This window comes from Heterostelium album (genome assembly GCF_000004825.1).
Source record: "Heterostelium album PN500 unplaced genomic scaffold PPL_scaffold11, whole genome shotgun sequence".
Lineage (NCBI taxonomy): Eukaryota > Evosea > Eumycetozoa > Acytosteliales > Acytosteliaceae > Heterostelium > Heterostelium album.
Genome location: NW_008805073.1, coordinates 582,498 through 602,773, shown reverse-complemented (window position 1 = coordinate 602,773; position 20,276 = coordinate 582,498). Strand labels below are relative to the sequence as shown.

Sequence of the window (20,276 nt, the reverse complement as noted above, 5' to 3'; positions counted from 1 at the left end):
CAATTATCTATTTTTATTTATATTTGTAATTAAAGAGTGTGTGGTTATATAATTAAAATTAATTTGATTTTTTTTTTTTGATCATTAATTATATGAAGATCCCTGGGTGTTTAATTTAATTTAATTTAACGATCAATCAATCCATTCAATTAATATTATTCATTTTTAGAGTTAGATAGATTAGTCATAATCATGATTACTGATTTAGGATATCTATGCAATTCAATATGTATTGTAACATCATCATTGTATGTAGTTATATTTGGATATGTGTTGCTAGATCGATTTCCTTTGATGACAAAGCTAATCAGGAGTGATAGCGATAGCGCAGTACTTGAGGTCTTGATGATCAACCGTTCAATACGTCGCAATTTCAAGTCTTTCTTATTGGTGGTTGGATATATCAACCTTGTTTTTTGGATAATAGGATATTGTTTCACTTTGTACCGAATGTTTATTGTTTCTGGTTTGATTCAATTGTCTCAAAGTATCGTTTCAACATATATACAAAGAAGAATATATCTAAAATTTGACAAACTATACGAAAAGGAAGTACGCAATAAAGATAAACCTTCAAGCGACGCAAAAGAGGAACTTTGGGAAAGTATAGTCGATTGGAAAGCAGCTCATCAAATTAGATGTTTATCCAGTGTAATAGGATTTATTTCTTTTACATTTTTTACATAAAAAAAAACAACAACTAAATAATTGTAATATATATTTATTAAAACTACTGTAAAGTTATAACTAGAGCAATAGTAAAATTACTCAATAAAGATCAACCTTAAAAGAGGTAGAACTTCAAGTTAAATATATTATTTTATTAAAAATTTATTAACTTTTTAAATTTGTACTATTTTTATCTCTTAATAAATCTTATAAACAAATATTAATTTAAACAATGTTTATTAAAATAATGTTAGAGTTAAACTTTTTGTTTATTTGTTATATTAAAGTTTTATATAAATATGAATGGGTTGGTAGAATTCATCATAAAACTCTGTTGTATAGTTTGTTCTGGTATACATTTTACATTGTTCTCTAATCTTCAATTCTTTTCTATACCTCTGATGCAAAGTAAGCTTGAGAGTCACAAGGTAGATGATAATGTAGTTGTCACTTGTTTAAATATTGCCAAGTCAGAATACAATAGGTACCGTGCTATTGAAATCTATGTTACTATGCTCAATTGTATATTGCTATTCATTAACTGGTATACAACAAGTGATATCAAGTGGATTGTTAGTGGTATATTTAGTTTAGCAGCATCTATCATTTCATTCCTAGTAATTATAAATATCAACAAACAATTGAATCATTTAATGATAGTAATAATAATGACCAATAGTGAAAGAAGTGGTGGTGAAAAAGAAGAAACATCAAACTCTAACAACAATAACATCGATATCCATGCTACGTCAACAACACAAAAAGTACTAGAATCATTATTAAAGAAATGGAATCACATTAATAACTACCAATGTATTTTAACAGGTGTGTCATTGCTAACTTGTTTAATAATACTTTAATAGAAATAATAATAAGTTTAGAACAAAACAAATAAATAAAATAAATATATCACATACGTATTATGTATTCCGATATCATCGGGTTGTGTTAACACCCAAAAAACCACAGGAAATTTCAAAAAAAAATAAAATCAAAATTAGTTTTTGCTATGTGTGTGTGTATGATCAGAATAGTTACAAAAATTAATATTTTTTTATTACTCTTATTATTTATTTAATAACCAAATATGAATAAATTAAAATTAGCTAAAAACTTTACACAATTAATTAAAAATAGCAACAATAGTAGTAGTAGTCAGAGATGTTTAAATAGATTAAATTTTTCATCTTCATCTTTTGAGGTAATTAGTAAATGAATGAATGTACAATTATCATAAGAGAGAGAGAGAGCGCTAATCGATGAATAATATGATAATAACAATAGAAAATACCACCAATTACAACATTGACAGCGGATGAATTGATGTTGAAAGATACAGTTGCAAAGTTTTCAAATGAAAGAATTAGACCGTTGGTTAAGAAGATGGATGAAAAGGGTGAGTTGGACAAGGAATTGCTGGCGGATTGCTTTGCCAATGGTTTGATGGGTATCGAGATCCCAGAGGAATACAACGGTACCGGATTGAATTTCATGTCGTCGATCATCATCATCGAAGAGTTGGCCAAAGTCGACCCAGGTATCTCTGTGATTGTCGACGTTCAGAACACTCTGATCAACAACTGCATCAAGCGTTACGGAAACGACGCACAAAAGCAACAGTATCTACCAAAGTTGGCCACTGAAATGGTCGGTAGTTTCTGTTTGTCCGAGAGCAGCTCGGGTTCCGATGCATTCGCCTTGAAGACACGTGCCGACAAACAAGGTGACTACTACGTTATCAACGGTGGAAAGGCGTGGATTACCAACGCCAAGGAGGCAGGCGTCTTCATCGTCATGGCCAATGTCGATCCGTCGGCCGGCTACAGAGGAATCACTGCATTCCTCGTCGACAGAAACACCCCGGGTTTGGAGGTTGGCAAGAAGGAGGACAAACTCGGTATTCGTTCGAGTTCCACCTGCGAGGTGATCTTCAACGACGTCAAGGTGCCCGCTTCCAACGTGTTGGGACAGGTCGGAAAGGGCTACAAGATAGCTATCGAGGGATTGAACGAAGGTCGTATCGGTATTGCCGCGCAGATGCTCGGATTGGCCGAGGGTGCATTCGAGTCGACTCTTCCCTACTTGATGCAACGCAAGCAATTCGGAAAGCCAATTGCCGAGTTCCAAGGAATGCAATTCACCTACGCCGATCTTGCCGTTGACATCGAGGCCGGTAAGCTACTGACATACAACGCAGCACGTCTCCAAGAAGCCGGTAAGCCATTCGTCACAGAGGCATCGATGGCAAAGCTCTACTGTTCGAGAATCGCCGAAAAAGTATCATCTGCATGCATCACAATGCTCGGTGGAGTCGGTATCACCAAAGAGTTTGACGCTGAAAAATATTTCCGTGATTGCAAAGGTAACTAACTAAACTACAATGTTTTCGATAAATCAAAATTTAACAAGAATATCATCTTAACTAACTAACTAACTAACCAACAACAAAACACTATCAAATTAATTTTATTATTTTTAGTTGGACAAATCTATGAAGGAACAACAAATATTCAACTTCAAGTGATTGCTAAATCAATTATGGCTAAATATAAATAAAAAGAAAATAAAGAATAAATAATCAAAGATGCAAACTTTCTCAAAAAAATAACAACATTATTAATACCATTATTTCCCAAAATGCAAAACAACAAAAAAAAAAAACGATCGTCTCAATTCAATCGTTTTTTTGTTTTCTTTATTTATATTTTATTTTTATTATTTATTAAAAAGATAAGATAATAATAAAGAAATGGTTAGATATCTTTGTATTTTCGTACAACAATATCCTACTTTTAGATATAGAGAACTGCTCGCAGTTGCCTCAATGTTTAATATTAAAATATGGGGTATAGATGAATCGTTATTGCCAATCATTGAATCCGATGTTTTGGAGATCTCTGTAAGTAAAATATTTTAGTTTACTCTTTTACTAGTAGTAGTTAATGATCATATCAGAGTTAAGCTAATCAATTGAAATGCTAATTCCCATCATCGTCTATTATACAGTCACCATTTTTATATATGGATTTAGAGTCGGATGAAGACGTCAAAAAGATATGTTCAAGAACTGTCTTGGTTCGTGGATTCTACAGAGTCTGGGCAGAGTCCAACACCTATCAAGGTTTACTCGATCAACTTGCTAATAACTATGACCCTGAATTCATTGTATGTATCTGTTATAGATATCTATAGCTTTTACTTTTATTACAACATTCTCTAACAAATATATATACACATAATCTGTAGTCAACATTCCACAAAGATAAAATTTGGAAGATTGAATTCGATTCATTTGGAAGAAGATTCTCCAAGGAAGATCAACTAGAAAGAATGCATCGTTTGAAACCAAGTCCTTTGTGGTCGTCTGGAAAGGTGTCAATGAATCCCAACGGTGTCAATGAGCACGTTGTATGGCGACTAACTGAAGACTACGGATTGTCAAGAGACACACCAGAACTCATGGCTGAAAGAGCACAAGAAAAAGAAAAGGAAAAGGAAAAAGAAAATGAAATGACAACAACAACAACTACAACAACAGACAATCAAGTAGAGAAGGGACCACAGAATATGTATTTAGGTATTTTAGTGGCAAAGGGTAATCGTGAATCGATTTCACAGTTCAATTTGCAGGATAGAAAGTATCTTGGAACTACATCGATGGATCCAGAGTTATCGATCATCAGTGCCAACATGGGACATGTTCGTCCGGGTTCGTTCATGTTGGATCCATTCGTTGGAACTGGATCGTTCGTGTTGATTAGCTCATACTTTGGTGCACAGACCGTTGGTTGCGATATCGATGTTGCAGCGATGCGTAAGACTCAGACCTGTAATTTGGAAACCAACTTTGAACAACTGGGTCTGCTTGACAATCTCGTGGGTGTCGTAATCTGTGATAATTCAAGTGCACCATGGAGAGACGGACCTATTTTCGATTGTATCATTACCGATCCACCCTACGGAATAAGAGCTGGTGCCAAAAGAGTTGGATACAATAAAAACAGAAGACACAAAGCACCACCAGAAGGATTGTATGTTTAACTTATTATACATTATTTTTTAATCATATTTATTAACAACCAATCAATTATTTATAGTAAATGGTCACATATGGCACAAACAACCGAATATAAGGTACCGGATGTAATGGCTGATTTATTAGAGTTGGCAGCAAAGAAGTTGGTTATTGGTGGTCGTTTAGTTTATTGGTTACCAACAACACCAGAGTATGTATAAATATTGATATATTGTGTTTAGATAATTACGATATAGAATAACATTACTAACGAATATGAATGAATAGTTTTAAGGAAACTGATTTACCAAAGCATCCTTGTTTAACATTAATTTCAAACTGTTTACAAACCTTGACAATGAGATGGGGTAGAAGATTGATCACTATGGAGAAAACACTAGAGTTCAACCCAATCGATCATGATAAATCAAAGCTTACTGTATTTATTATTAGCAACACTTTTTTAACAAATATATATAACTTATTTCTAATATCATTGTTTTTTTTTTTTTTTAATTTTTTTTTAGAAATGGGATTTGGGTCAAATCGAACCACAACATGGTGATCTAAGAACCAAGGTATATCACAAGGCAACTGGCGAGAAAGAGAAATCAAAGAAGCAACTAAAGAAAGAGAGAAAGAAGGAAGCATTTGAACTGCTTAAACTAGAAAGAAAGAATAATATTGCAAATGGACAAAACAAAAATAATCATCATAAAAATAATCTAAATAACAATAACGAAAATAATGATAGTAATAATAATAATAATGATAATAATGATAATAATGAGACACCAACAACAACAACAACTACAAATTTAAATCTGTAGAAACTATATAACAAAAAATAAAATAAATTACTAATTATTGAAATATATCATTGGAGTTTATGATTTAACAATTATAAAATAAAATTGTTGTTAAAGTTTATTTCTATATTTTCTATAGATGTTTTATTAAAGTATTCCGGACTGTGATAACGTTTTTTAGTATCGATCCTTTTGAAACTTAATAAAACAAAGGTTAACTAGTTGACTATAATAGGATTAACAATTTTAATATTCTGTTGAACATATTTAATCCGAATGGATTAAAAGTGAATCTTAGATTTTGTTTAAAAAAAGAAGAATATTAAAATTGTTAAAAGAATTACTATCTTTTAACCTAACATAAAGAAATTTATTTATTTCTTTTTAAATAAATTAAATTAAAATATAAGAATTTTTTTTGTTATTAGTTTCTTTTTATTTTATTTTAGAAATCAAATAATTATTTATTATACATACATTCGAATATGATTATCTAAAGATAGATAGTTTATTCAAAAAGAGGAATAAAACTATTATGAACCCAACCAAGGAAGATCCGATCGTTTAAATAGAGTTTTTTTTCAAAGTATATTATTGATTGATTATTCCATTTTAAATTTGTCCAAGTAAATAAAATCAAAAAAATGAGACAATTTTTTTAAACGAAGTTTAAGGGCCACTTTTGAAAAGTAAATAAAATTTTCTTTTAATCTGTGTTTGATTGATCAAAGATGATATTAAGTTCACAGTGTTCACCCAATATAACCTATCAAAAAAGGAAAAAAAATTGGGAAAAACGAAAATAAAAACTTGCTTAGGTGGTCCAGTCAAGATCGATCTTCAAGTGAGGGAAAAGTAAATTCTAGATCAAAGAGGTATGGTGATGCAATTTATTAAAAATTCACCTTTTATTGGGGAAGTTTATTTAAAAAACATTGCAAATTCCCAAACTTAGTTTTTTATTTTATTTTTGTTTTTGTTTTCAAGCAAAGCTGTGTAAAGAAAAAGTTAATAGATGATCTAAAGTGCAGGGATCTTTATATTTTTTATTTTTTGAAATGACACCACATCACTTTCCAATGGGGAGAGGTTTATTTTTAATTTTATTTTTTGAAATGACACCAAATGGTTTATTTTTAATTTTATTTTTTTGAATAAACCTATTGGAAAGTGACTGAAAAGGTGACATCACTCACAAAGTTTTTTGTTAATCATCATGGTTATCAGAGTTGTAGTTATGTATCTTGAGAAAAATTTAAAGTGAAAGATAAAATCTATATCTATTTATATAGAGTTAACTTAAAGAGAATGATGAAATTGATTATAAACCTAGTTTGAGAGTTAATTGTTGTTTGATGAAAAAAAAAAAAAAGATTAAACAAAAAAATACAATTAAAAATAAATTAAAAAAAATAATTGTAGAAAGAAAACTAAACTTAGAAAAAGAAACAATAGTTGGATGATGATAAAACTAAATAAAAGAAGACATTGAAACTCGATGAGCAAAATGTCTTTTTGCTAACTTCTAGAACGAAAAAAAAATGGAAGGTTTTTGTTTTCAAAAAAAAAAATAGAACAAAAATTGTTTTTATGATGATCGTCATCAAAAATTTAATTAAAAAAAACTACTTTATTTCTATTCATATCCTTCATGAAGCTTTGATTATCGCTCTTTAACGAAACCTTTAGATAAGAAGCAACGAATTACCCCGCAAACCACCAATGAACGATGAATCATTACCATTCTAGTTAAAGCGATCACTTATTTCTTGTAAATATGTAACCTCGCTCATTCGATTGACCAATCTTCAGATTTGCATTGCTTTTCGCAATTTAACTATAAATATAAAATGGATCAATTGATAAAATCATCAATACATTTGTAAATATAATTCTACAAATATATTTTACTTTAATATTAATAATAATAATAATTTTAATAATATATATAATAATTATTAGAATCTGTATATAAATAATATAATATTTAAAGATATCTATAAGTTTTAAATCTCTCTCCACATATATTTTTTATTAAAATATAATTAATTTTTTATTTATTTTTATTTTTTTAATACATATATATATAATAATGTCTAATCAAGATATTAATATCGCGATCGATGAATCACCATCTGTTGAAGATGGAAATAAATTGTTTCAAGAGTTGGAAAATCAAGTCAGAGAACTTAGCCGATCAAAGTTATTTAGAGAGATTGTAACTGATTTTGGTGGTGAAGTAGATATTGAACTTGGTGAAAAATATAAAGAGAATGAAGATGACTTCAAACTCCGTAAATACTTTGAAAACTCTCAGAGAATGAACTTGGAAATCGGTGGAAAACCAAAGAAAATGGGAGTTTCATTCAAGAATCTAACTGTAGTTGGCCAGGGTGCCGATAGTTCTGTTATAGCCGACAATTTCACACCATTCAAATTTTTATTATCTGCCTTAAATCCATTTAATTTGTATGTGTAAAATTATTAATAATTTAACTAAATTAGCTATATCAAATCAATCTAACAAAAATAATTATATTAGTTTTAAAAATAGAGAAATAAATACATTTAATATTTTAAATAGTGTAAATGGTTTTATTGAAGATGGAAAAATGTTATTGGTTTTGGGTCGTCCAGGGTCTGGTTGTTCTACTCTACTGAGAGTGATATCCAATCAAACCGAATCATATATCGACGTATCAGGTGAACTTAAATATGGAAATATTCCAGCCGATGAATTTGGAAGATATAGAGGTGAAGCCATCTATACACCGGAAGAAGATATCCATTTCCCGACACTCACAGTTTTCGAGACACTCGATTTCACATTGAAACTTAAAACACCAAGCCAACGTCTACCAGAAGAAACAAAGGCAAATTTCAGATCGAAAATATATGATCTTTTAGTTGGAATGTATGGTTTAGTAAATCAAAGAAATACAGTAAGTAAATACTATTAAATTTTAAAAAGTTGACAAATTTGACTAATTTTATTCATTGTCAGGTTGTTGGAAATGAATTTGTTAGAGGTTTATCTGGTGGTGAAAGAAAGAGAATGACTATTGCCGAAGCAATGGTTTCAGGTTCAAGTATTACCTGTTGGGATAGTTCAACTCGTGGATTGGACGCTGCATCTGCATTGGACTATGCCAAATCATTGCGTATCATGTCTGATACTCTTCACAAGACAACCATCGCTTCATTCTATCAGGCATCTGACTCGATTTACAATCTTTTCGATAAGGTAATGGTTTTGGACAAAGGTCGTTGTATATATTTTGGTCCAATCGGACTTGCCAAACAATATTTCTTGGATCTCGGATTCGATTGTGAACCAAGAAAATCGATCGCTGATTTCCTCACTGGAATCTCCAATCCACAGGAGCGAATTGTTCGTCCCGGTTTCGAAGGTCGTGTTCCAGAGACATCGGGAGACTTAGAAACCGCCTGGAAAAACTCTTTTCTCTTCAAACAACAGATGGAATCGCAACAGATCTACGAAGCAACCGTTGAGAAGGAGCAGCCATCCTCTGACTTTATCCAGCAGATTCGTAATGAAAAGAGTAAGACCGCAGGTAAGCGTTCTCCATACAGTGCCAGTTTCATAACTCAATGTATTGCACTCACCAAACGTCAGATGCAATTGAGTTACGGTGATAAATTCACTATCGTATCGCTTTTCCTCACTGTTTTCATTAATTCATTTATTCTCGGTGGTGTCTATTTCCAGATGGACAGAACAACCGATGGACTTTTCACAAGAGGAGGTGCCATTTTCTCCTCAATCATATTCATGTGTATTTTGACCAGTGGTAATCTTCATGCGACATTCAATGGTCGTCGTATCCTTCAGAAACACAAATCCTATGCTCTCTACAGACCGTCGGCATTCCTTATTTCCCAGGTGCTCGTTGACATTCCATTCGCTTTCGCTCAATCTTTTCTTCATGCAATCATTGCCTATTTTATGTATGGTCTTGATTACAATGCTGGAAAGTTCTTTATTTTCGCATTTACTCTGGTCGGTGTCACTCTGGCTTGTGGTTCGTTGTACCGTGCCTTTGGAAATTTCACTCCAACTTTGTTTGCCGGTCAGAATGTAATGAATTTCGTTTTCATCTTCATGGTAAATTATTTTGGTTATACCCAAGCAGTTACTAAAATGCATCCATGGTTCAAATGGTTTTACCACGTCTCACCATTGTCCTATGCATTCCGTGCTCTAATGACAAATGAATTCAAATCAATCGATTTCTCATGCGAACAATCAGCAATTCCTTCCGGTCTAAGCTACACTGACTCTGCACATCGTATTTGTCCAGTTCCAGGTGCTGTTGAAGGTCATTTGAGTGTCAATGGTGAATCTTATATTCTCGACTCGTTCGATTTCAAAGTTGAACAAAGAGCACTCTATGTCGTAGTTGTCTATCTTCTCTGGTTGTTCTATATCTTGTTGAATGTTTTCGCTGTTGAATTCTTTGATTGGACTGCCGGTGGATACACTCAGAAAGTCTACAAAAAAGGAAAAGCACCAAAGTTGAACGATGTCGAAGAGGAGCGTAATCAAAATAAAATCGTTGAACAAGCTACCACCAACATGAAAGACAATCTCAAGATTCAAGGTGGAATCTTCACTTGGGAGAATATCAATTATACAGTCCCCATTCCAGGTGCCGGTGAAAAGTTGTTACTCGATGATGTTCTCGGTTGGATTAAACCTGGACAAATGACTGCTTTAATGGGATCATCAGGTGCCGGTAAGACAACCCTGTTGGACGTTTTGGCCAAGCGTAAAACCATTGGAATAGTCAAAGGTGACTCTGCCCTTAAATGGTAAACCACTCGCCATTGACTTTGAGCGTATCACTGGATATGTCGAGCAAATGGATGTTCATAATCCAGGCTTGACTGTTCGTGAGGCATTGCAATTCTCAGCAAAGCTCAGACAAGAGCCAGAGGTACCACTCTCAGAGAAATACGAATATGTCGAGCGTGTTCTTGAAATGATGGAAATGAAGCATTTGGGTGATGCACTGGTTGGAAGTTTGGAAAATGGAGTTGGTATCTCTGTCGAGGAGAGAAAGCGTCTCACCATTGGATTGGAGCTAGTTGCCAAACCACATATTCTTTTCTTGGACGAGCCAACTTCTGGTCTCGATGCACAATCGTCATACAACATCATTAAATTCATTCGTAAGCTTGCCGATGCTGGAATGCCATTGGTCTGTACAATTCATCAACCATCGCCAGTATTATTCGAGCATTTCGACCGTATTCTCTTGTTGGCCAAAGGTGGAAAAACCGTTTATTTCGGTGATATCGGTGAAAACTCTCAAACTCTTGTCAATTATTTCACAAAGAATGGTGGACGTGCATATGATTCAACTGAAAACCCAGCTGAATATATTCTCGATGTTATTGGTGCCGGTGTACATGGAAAGACCGATTTCGATTGGAGTGCAATCTGGAAGAGTTCCACCGAGTACAACCAAGTGAAATTGGAACTTCAACTCTTGAAAACCAGAGAGGAACTCGTCAAGTATATTAGTCATGTCGACGAAGATCCAAACAATTCCAAGCCACCCAGAGAATTCGCCACTGGATTCCTCACACAATTCATTGAAGTCTACAAACGTTTCAATTTAATCTGGTGGAGAGATCCACAATATACGATTGGATCGTTTGCACAATCGTTGGTTTCCGGTCTGATTATTGGATTCACCTTTTATCAATTGGAAAACTCATCGTCCGATATGAACCAGAGAATATTCTTCTTGTGGGAAGGTATGGTTCTCGGCGTATTGTTGATTTACTTGGTATTACCGCAATTCTTTATTCAAAAGAGTTTCTTCAAGCGTGATTACGCCAGCAAATATTACTCATGGCACAGTTTCTCATTGGCGATCGTCGCCGTTGAAATGCCGTATGTCATCATCTCAACAACGCTTTTCTTCTTTGCATCCTACTGGACTGCCGGTCTCCAATTCGATGCGATCACCGGATTCTACTTCTGGCTGATTCACTCGATGTTTGGACTCTACATTGTCTCGTTCAGTCAGGCATTGGGAGCAGCTTGTTTTGACATTGCAATCTCCATTGCAGCACTGCCAATTCTTTTATTCTACATCTTCTTGTTCTGTGGTGTGCAAATTCCATATTCATTGCTACCGTCGTTCTTCCGTTTTATGTACAATCTCAACCCAGCAAAATACCTATTGGAAGGTATTGTCACTACCATCTTAAAGCCAGTGGAAGTCATCTGTAAACCAGAGGATCTCATTAGATTCACATCACCAGACGGACAAACCTGTGAGCAATACACCGAGCAATTCACCCAGAATGCACCAGGTTACGTAGTAGCAATCAATAACAATCAAACCGAATGTGGATATTGCATCTACAAAAACGGTGAAGAATACTATGAAACTTTGGACTGGCATTACGAAAATCGTTGGAGAAACTTTGGTATTCTCGCTGCTTATTGGGCATCATCCATTCTCTTTATCCTTGCATTTGTTTACTTAACCAAAAAGGCAAGAAGATAAGCTAAGATAAGCCAAAACAAAAAAAATTAATAAATATCTTGAAATTAATTGAAATTTGATAAATTTATTTTCATTCTTGCCTAATAATTTGTAACCCATTCATTCATTCATTCATTCATTATTCATTTTTTATTTTTGTTTTGTTTTAGTTTTATTTTGTTTTTTTAAGTTTATTTATTTTATTATTATTGATTCATAACAACACACAACACACACACACACACCAAACACTCATCTTTTAGATTAGAAATTAATAGTATATTAATATAGAAGCTAACTCTCACTCTTTTTTTTTTTAAAAGTAAAGAAAGAGAGTTAATGTGAAAAATAGATCTAATAGAATACACAATGATGAATGATAATAGTTTGGGTGGAAGTGGTTCATCGCAGAACGGTGGCAGTATGAACTATAATCATGGTAATCTTCAGAGTAGTGGCAATAGTAATACACATCATAACAATCATAATAGCGGTGGTACACTTACAACTAGTTTCGGATCTGCATCGGGACGTGATAATCATCATCAACAACAACTGCAACAGCAACAACTTCAACAACAATACTTTCAATTACAACCGATCACTCATACCAACAACAACCCAAATGAATTCCTCAAGAATCCTAACATCTTCAAGCGTGTCTACGATGAATTGAAACAGACACCCAAACCAACACATCCAATCCCTCCTGGTAAAGGCAAGAGTAATGTATAAAAATATATATTAAAAAAAAAAAAGAGCATAATCATGCCATAACAATCGAGTTAACTTATATATATTATATATATATATAGAATTCCCATTGTCAAAACAGAATACAGCACCTATAAAATTGAATTTGATGGATGGTCATCCACCTCAGGTGGTTTGTGGTGCGCAACTATCGATTTGGCATGACACTGCAGGACCTGGTATCGAGCAGTTTTGGTCGACTGGCAATGAGAATTCGATGAATCTTGCACCGGATTTCCTGACTTTCATCGCTAGACAAACGCTGTGTGGATATGACATATCGATGGAATCGGAAGAGATGAGATTCAACATCTATCCAGAGCAGAATGTAATGATACCATCGATCATCTTCAACGCGAAATACCACGATAAACTGACAAAGCTGTCGCTCTCGATCTATCTGGATCTCACAAAGCTGAGCATCTACCAACACTGTCATGACTTTGTCTCTGACAGACTATCTATATTGGCATCTTTCATTCTAAGAAACTACAGTAAGAATGTATGTATAATCATTATAATCATTATAATCATTATAATCAATCAATATTAATCTGATGATTGTTGTTATCTACTACTACAACTACTACTACTACTTTCAAGGAATATGATTTAGCATCGTTCACTTCAGAGTTAATCAATGTTTGTACAAACTTTGAGAATGTTTTCAGTGCTGGTTATCCACACGTAGAGATATCACAGACGTTCTTTATGGAAAGTACTATTCCTTCACCTCAAGATCTAGATTTTCTTATTAGGTATGTTGATTTGTTTGTTATTTATTTGTTTTTAAATTGTAGTTTGTAAAATTAATTAAGTTCAAATGATTCTATTCTTTATTATTAATATAACAGAGCTATATCATCACATATTATTACATCGGGATCAACCGTTGTTGTTGGAAGTAAGCACAACGAGATACTGAAATGGTTGGATACACTCTATATGTTTTTGACACCGAATGAACGTTATATCTCGTCGAGACAGGTAAACTCTCATGAAATGATACCCGATCTAATGATACAGGGTCTATTGAATGTCAATCAGAAGCAGATCGAAGAGAAACTGCCTTTCTCACTCAGACCTACAACTGTCATTGATATCGACAAGAAAGAGGTGTATCACACCGATATCTTGCATCAATACACCAGCTTTCGTGAGGATTTCCTCATAAGCATTTATATTTATCAGAAAAAGTAATGTATCGAAGAATTATAGATTAATCAACTATATTTAACTAACCAAATAACTATAACTTTATCTTTTCAACTCATCACATCATCTAGTGTAAAAGATACTAAAATACTATCACCATTCATACAACCATCGTCGTTCATCAAACAAATGCTCACAGAGGTGTTCAATCTTCCCATATGCTATAGAGAGCTCTACCTTGTATATTATATGCGATTACTAATGAGAAAGGCATCGCTGGCACATTCTTTTATTCAATCAACGTATGTATTTAGTTAAGATACTATATTCTACTCAAAAATAATCTGAATCTAATTCAAATATTGCGATATGATTTCAAATTGACAGTGCAAATGGAGGATTGAATTATCAAAAGATACTGAAATCATTTATGAATTTACCTTTTGAGTCTGATGCCAATTTTACTTTTTGGAATTGCTGAAAAGATTCAACTGAATCTCTTTATGACTGCAATTAGAAAAGATACAATAGAGGTTTGTTATTAATGCTACTACACCTTTTTTAACTGATCTACAACCATTTATTAACTTTATTTTTTTTGTTTTAAAAAAATAACAGAGTGCTTTTGCAGCTTTCGATGCTTTCTAATTACTATTTATTTAAAAAAATATATTATTGTACAAAAAAATAAATAAATAAATATCATGCCAATCATTACTATTAAGATAGCAAAAGTGATATTTATATTAACACAAAATACAACATACTACTACTACTACTATAGTTAATAATAGAAAGAAAACATCAGTACCCTCACATTGGTTGTTTGTATTGTGGATATTTTAAAGAGTGATCAAAGAGACTAGATTTTTTTGTGTTGGTGATGTCTATTGCTATAGTTTCTTCACCATCTGAGTACTCGACATTAACGATATGTAAAATCATGATATAAACAAACTATCAAACCAAAACCTATTCAATAATAGTCACACACACTACAATGAAAGAAGTAAGTGCTAATAACATCAACTCATATAGTAAAGTAACAACTAAAGAAGAATCATAGTACCATCCATATTAATTAATTCATAATCGTAGTTTTACGAAATTGGATGAGATAAAAAGGTGGTGAAATAATTCATTTGATAATATTTATAAATCTGCAATCATCTTCATTATGCAGTAATAAATCATGATTGTTTCTTATGCGTGAGAACATGAAAAAACTCACACTTACCAATAATTTACAAACTGCAACAATACATTCACACTTAATTCAATGTTCATAGTATATATAATGATATCAATATTATATAGATAAATTAAAAGTGACACCACTGGTTTGTATCAGAACTTTATTCTGATATGCTTGGATTATTATGTTTATATATTATATTTCAATAGTAAAAGATTGATTTAATTCATCAATAATTAACAAGTAAGGTAAGTAAATAATAAAATTAAAAAGATAATTTTTATTTGAAACTAATATATTATCTGAAATTATTATTAAAATCAGATGAAGTTAATATTTTTGGTATTACTTTTCTTGTCGGTTGTAAGATGCCAGCAGTATCAAGGAAGGGTTCTTGTTCTGAGAGGAATGTGTTTCAATGACACCAACGTAAATAGTGTGAACAATGGAGAGTATGGAGTTGGTGGTGTCTATATCGTGCCTTTGGATAACGCTGTTGACTACCAAGGAACGATTTTACAAAATCAGTACACTCAATCAAATGGTGCTTTCTTCTGGGATGGTTTGATGGAGAGAACTCTCTATCGATTCAATCTCACCAATCCTGCAGATTATCTCTTTGGATCTTATGATATCTCATTGACTTGTCCACAAGGAAAGGTGTGTGTCAGAGATGCCAATCCCAACGAAGGATACAGAGGAACAACTGTCATTGAAAATCTCACTGCTTTTCAAGTACCAATGTTATACAAAAAAGGAATTGCTGCCGGTATCAGTACACTTTGTTTGAAGATCAATGTTGATCTCGGTCCAATGCCAACACCACCACCCGCATACAAAGGAATCGCTGTTGTTGGAAACATGTTTATCGATTCCTCTGGTAATGGATTGAAAGATTCCAACGAGAATTGGTATGCAGGTCTCACCATTGCACTTTTAGATCGAAATGGTAATACTTTGACTGATGCCAATGGAAATCCAGTGCCCTACTCCACAACAGATGCAAATGGTCGATTTGTTTTTGAAAACATTCGTGAAGGATTCTATACAATTAAGATCATCAGTGGAATCAATGGAGTTTATAATCCAGGTACCATCGGTCCTTTCGCCATTGCCAACAAAGATTCTGTTGCATCCACCTCCAATGATCAAGTCAAGTCACCAACAATCAACTATCTTGGAAACTATGGATTGACACCGATTGGAACTTCCACTTGTTCTGGAATGATTTATATCGATCTCGATTTCGATGGTTATTTCGATGCCACTGATAAGCCAGCTGACGGAATCAAAGTCAATATTTATTCACCAATCTATGGATATCTTGTTTGGACTACCACAACTGGATCCGATGGAAGATGGAGTTGCAATGGATTGGTATCAACCATCAAGTATCGTATTGAATTCGTTGGTCAGAATATTATCTCAACAGGACCAGATCCTTTTAACTTTATTAATGGAAGTGATAATATTCAAGTCGGTGTTTCTCAAAAAATCTTAAATCAAGGTAATCAAAATTCCAATAATCCATCTGCTTTCGCCACAACATGTTTCGTCAAAGGAAGTAGAGCTGGAACCTATCAGAATGATCCAGCAGTTGTCAGATTCTCAGCCAATGCAACTGGATACGCCTTCAAAGGAGATGGAATGAAATATGCTCAAAAGCTGGCATATCACAATCAAGTTGGTTCATGTTTTGGAATTACCTATCGACCTGAAACCGAAGATACTTATGTATCTGCTTTCTACAAAGGAAGTAGTGATTTCGGACCATCTGGAATGGCTGCCATCTACAAGATTACCAAAGGATTTCAAGTATCTACTTTTATTGATCTCACAAAGTTTGGAATTAACCCGGGATCTACAACACACTATTTCAATGACGCCTTGAAAGAAGGACAAGAAGCAGGACGTTCCACCTGTAAAGTATCACTTGGTGATCTTAAAAGTACCAATAGATATCTTTATGTTACCAATTTGTATACAAACGAAGTTGTTCAGATCCCTATCACTGTAACACCTACCACCTCGAATGTTCTAAAGAAAAGTGTTCCAAATCCTGGATGTACTTATGCATCCGACTGGAGAATATTTGCACTGGAAATTTACCAAGGTCAACTCTATGTTGCTGGTGTTTGCACTGGTGAATCTGGTTCATCGTTGACTGGATAAGTAGTTAGATTCAATGAGCTATCAAATTCATGGACAAATGTCTTGGAATTCCCATTGAATTACAACAGAGGTTGTAGAAGATATGACCAGTGTCCACAATCACAATGGCACAAATGGGGTGGTGACTACACCATGGCTCAACCTCAAATTGCAGCACTCTACTTTGACGATGCCGGTCGATTAATCATGGGATTCAAAGATAGATCCAATGATATCACTGTTTGGATGTCCTCACCAGACATGCTGGTTGCCTGTCAAACTCCATCTGGAACTTTCCAACTTGAAAGTAACGGAAAGTGTGGAGGAAAGACTGGTGCACTTCCCAATGCCAAATCCAATGCTGGAAATTCAATGGGTATCGGTGGAGGTTACTATTTCCAAGTGAATCAAGGTGCTGGTGGACACGATTACAATGTTGCATATGGTTTGACAAGAGGTGGTCCAAATCAAGTGGTCGCAACCGGAATGGACAATAGTTTCTGGTATGAAGGTTCAGTGAGATGGTTTGATACCACAACTGGTAAAACTATTCGTGCCTACTCTATTTACAATGCAACTGCTTCACCAGGAACATTCAGCAAATCGAATGGTCTTGGATCTATTACATCGATATTCCCACCATCTCTTGAAGTATTTGATTGTGGAAGAGTCTGGAATGACATCAATGGAAATGGAATTCAGGATTGTAATGAACCAGGAATCCCAAATATTAAAATCTATCTGTTCTCTCAAGATAATCCAACCTGCCCAATCTCCTATTTATACTCAGACAAAGATGGAAGATATTGTTTCTCAGTGCTTCCAGGAAAACAATACTCTTGTTCTATCAACATCAAAGAAACTCAAGACAAGTTTGGCAAATTCAATGTCTCGCCAATTCTCAACGATCCAAGATATGAAGGAATTGACAGTGATGGTGTCGTTGTAGGTGGAAATATCGTATCAAATTTCCAAGCATCATTATATTGTGGATATTCATTCCTACACTGTCATTTCGGAATTTACAATCCTGACAACTGTCCCAAAAATGGATTTACAACATATGGTTGGGGGGTGCAAAAAATTAACTAAAATCACTAAACACATCAAATATTAAGGACTTAATCACTTCTTTCATTTTAACATCTGGTATTAATATTAAATAAAGTCAAAACAAGAAAAAACTTATTGCAACATTTTTTCGAATCCAAACAAAAATAAAATACTGTTGCAATAGATCTTTGAGAATTATTTAATAGATCAATAATAAACAAATCATTATTTATATATAAATAAATGACAAATTGCACAAAACATAAAAAAATATTAGAGTGCATTTGCCATCAATGCAATGATCTTATGTGTTCGTTATGCATTCTTGAACATTGGAAGCAGCAATCAGATCATTACTCTCAATGTGAACATATAGATCAAATTAAGCATTCATTAAAGAATATATTAGTTAATAATGTAAAAGAAGATAATAGTAGTAATAATGATATTAATGATAAAAATCAAGACTCAATATTCTCGAAAACAATTACGTCGATATGGGAATCGTTAAAATCATCGACAACAAGATATCGATCATTATCAGCAACAGAGAATGAGATATCACAACACTTTGAACAATTACATCAATATCTAATAAAAGAAGAGCACAAACTTAAGAAATCAATCATCAACGATAAAGATACAATCATAAACCAAATAGATAAAAATATAGATCATTTGAAGCACTTAATAAATATTATAAATATAAATAATATGTTTCATAATAATAATAATGATAATAATTGTGATAATAATGATGATAGTATGTCAATCATTGAAGATAAAACATCTCAGTATTCATCAACAACTATTATGAAATCAGTATTATCGAGTTCATCATTAGCATCATTCATCAAAGATAATAATCAAACATTGTTCAATGATCATCACGCACTAAATACTGATGAACTCCTTAAACAGAATGACAATGATTCATCTACATTATTATTGGATATCATTCATAAATACAACAATAAATTCAACAAAACAACAAATAATAATAACAATTTAACAACACCTGCATGCTCATACGAGTTATCAATCAAACCATTTGATTTCAATAAATTGAATTCGATGATTGAACAATCAATCAAACTTTTAAAGCTAGACTCATCAACACCATCATCTTTGATAAAAGATAACAACACGAATAAATCATCATACATATTTTCAACACATCTAGCAAAAGGAGCAACACTGATCAACACAACAGACAAATCAGTTCAAGAATTAAATATCGATTTTAATTTCAATAATACATACCAATCTATTGTTTCTATTGGCGAATATATCTATATATTCGGTGGTAGTAGTAACAAATGGCTGAAATTCTCAGTAAAATCGAAATCTATTGCACATATTGGTGATATCGAAGTAATCAACTGTGGTCTTCATACATCAGTTTGTTATGACGGTCTTGATCATATCTATTTGGTGGATTATACTAATAGAATTGATCGATTCAATATCAAAACAATGAAATTTGAAAGATATCAACTAATACCAGATGGATATAAACAGCAGGTATCTACAATGATCTATAAAGGTTCATTATATTCAGTATCATACACACAAAAAAAGCTCTTCCAATTGGATTTGGCAAATGGAACCATAATAGATCATCAAATTAACATTGTACCTTACACAGCATGTCATGATAACAATGGAAATTTCTTCATATATTCAATAAACAGACTTACCAAATACAATGTTGAAAGCAGACAATCAATCAATCTTGAACCCATTACTACCAAAAGTGTAGGAGTTTTTTTGATGTATCATCAAGAATCATCAACTTCTAGTTTTATCTATTCATTTGGTGGTGTCGACTTTGGTAACTACAGATATTCAATAGAATCTAATAATTGGGAACCATTCCTTCAATATGATAAATTGGGCAGAAACTGGACACCATCTGTATCGGTTAGATTTTAAAAATCAACTATTATTAA

The 20,276-nt window shown here is 33.1% G+C and overlaps 9 protein-coding genes across 9 annotated transcripts; all 9 read left to right on the top strand.

Annotated features, from left to right (window-relative positions):
* Window positions 1-192: 192 nt before the first annotated feature.
* PPL_09624 (uncharacterized protein) lies at window positions 193-810 on the top strand (the record flags this gene model as incomplete). Its single annotated transcript, XM_020580417.1, has 2 exons — window positions 193-651; window positions 778-810. The coding sequence occupies 2 exons, from the start codon at window positions 193-195 to the stop codon at window positions 808-810; spliced, it is 492 nt and encodes a 163-aa protein (XP_020429004.1).
* A 158-nt stretch (window positions 811-968) lies between these two features.
* acadsb (acyl-CoA dehydrogenase) lies at window positions 969-3,225 on the top strand (the record flags this gene model as incomplete). Its single annotated transcript, XM_020580416.1, has 4 exons — window positions 969-1,494; window positions 1,776-1,870; window positions 1,954-3,031; window positions 3,149-3,225. 4 exons carry the CDS (start codon window positions 969-971, stop codon window positions 3,223-3,225), a joined length of 1,776 nt encoding a protein of 591 aa, XP_020429003.1.
* Window positions 3,226-3,418: 193 nt separating this feature from the next.
* trmt11 (tRNA guanosine-2'-O-methyltransferase 11) lies at window positions 3,419-4,905 on the top strand (the record flags this gene model as incomplete). Its single annotated transcript, XM_020580415.1, has 4 exons — window positions 3,419-3,568; window positions 3,676-3,834; window positions 3,916-4,700; window positions 4,767-4,905. 4 exons carry the CDS (start codon window positions 3,419-3,421, stop codon window positions 4,903-4,905), a joined length of 1,233 nt encoding a protein of 410 aa, XP_020429002.1.
* A 59-nt stretch (window positions 4,906-4,964) lies between these two features.
* On the top strand, window positions 4,965-6,390 carry PPL_09621 (uncharacterized protein; the record flags this gene model as incomplete). Its single annotated transcript, XM_020580414.1, has 4 exons — window positions 4,965-5,123; window positions 5,212-5,510; window positions 6,162-6,182; window positions 6,312-6,390. The coding sequence occupies 4 exons, from the start codon at window positions 4,965-4,967 to the stop codon at window positions 6,388-6,390; spliced, it is 558 nt and encodes a 185-aa protein (XP_020429001.1).
* Window positions 6,391-7,585: 1,195 nt separating this feature from the next.
* On the top strand, window positions 7,586-12,038 carry PPL_09620 (uncharacterized protein; the record flags this gene model as incomplete). Its single annotated transcript, XM_020580413.1, has 4 exons — window positions 7,586-7,962; window positions 8,078-8,435; window positions 8,498-10,250; window positions 10,396-12,038. The coding sequence occupies 4 exons, from the start codon at window positions 7,586-7,588 to the stop codon at window positions 12,036-12,038; spliced, it is 4,131 nt and encodes a 1,376-aa protein (XP_020429000.1).
* Window positions 12,039-12,389: 351 nt separating this feature from the next.
* On the top strand, window positions 12,390-15,340 carry PPL_09619 (uncharacterized protein; the record flags this gene model as incomplete). The annotated part of the gene is made up of 6 exons (XM_020580412.1): window positions 12,390-12,729; window positions 12,833-13,098; window positions 13,374-13,528; window positions 13,625-13,944; window positions 14,825-14,860; window positions 15,330-15,340. 6 exons carry the CDS (start codon window positions 12,390-12,392, stop codon window positions 15,338-15,340), a joined length of 1,128 nt encoding a protein of 375 aa, XP_020428999.1.
* A 188-nt stretch (window positions 15,341-15,528) lies between these two features.
* PPL_09618 (uncharacterized protein) lies at window positions 15,529-17,292 on the top strand (the record flags this gene model as incomplete). Its single annotated transcript, XM_020580411.1, has 1 exon — window positions 15,529-17,292. One exon carries the CDS (start codon window positions 15,529-15,531, stop codon window positions 17,290-17,292), a length of 1,764 nt encoding a protein of 587 aa, XP_020428998.1.
* Window positions 17,293-17,424: 132 nt separating this feature from the next.
* PPL_09617 (colossin C) lies at window positions 17,425-18,363 on the top strand (the record flags this gene model as incomplete). Its single annotated transcript, XM_020580410.1, has 1 exon — window positions 17,425-18,363. The coding sequence occupies one exon, from the start codon at window positions 17,425-17,427 to the stop codon at window positions 18,361-18,363; it is 939 nt and encodes a 312-aa protein (XP_020428997.1).
* A 204-nt stretch (window positions 18,364-18,567) lies between these two features.
* PPL_09616 (kelch repeat-containing protein) lies at window positions 18,568-20,259 on the top strand (the record flags this gene model as incomplete). Its single annotated transcript, XM_020580409.1, has 1 exon — window positions 18,568-20,259. One exon carries the CDS (start codon window positions 18,568-18,570, stop codon window positions 20,257-20,259), a length of 1,692 nt encoding a protein of 563 aa, XP_020428996.1.
* Window positions 20,260-20,276: the final 17 nt, after the last annotated feature.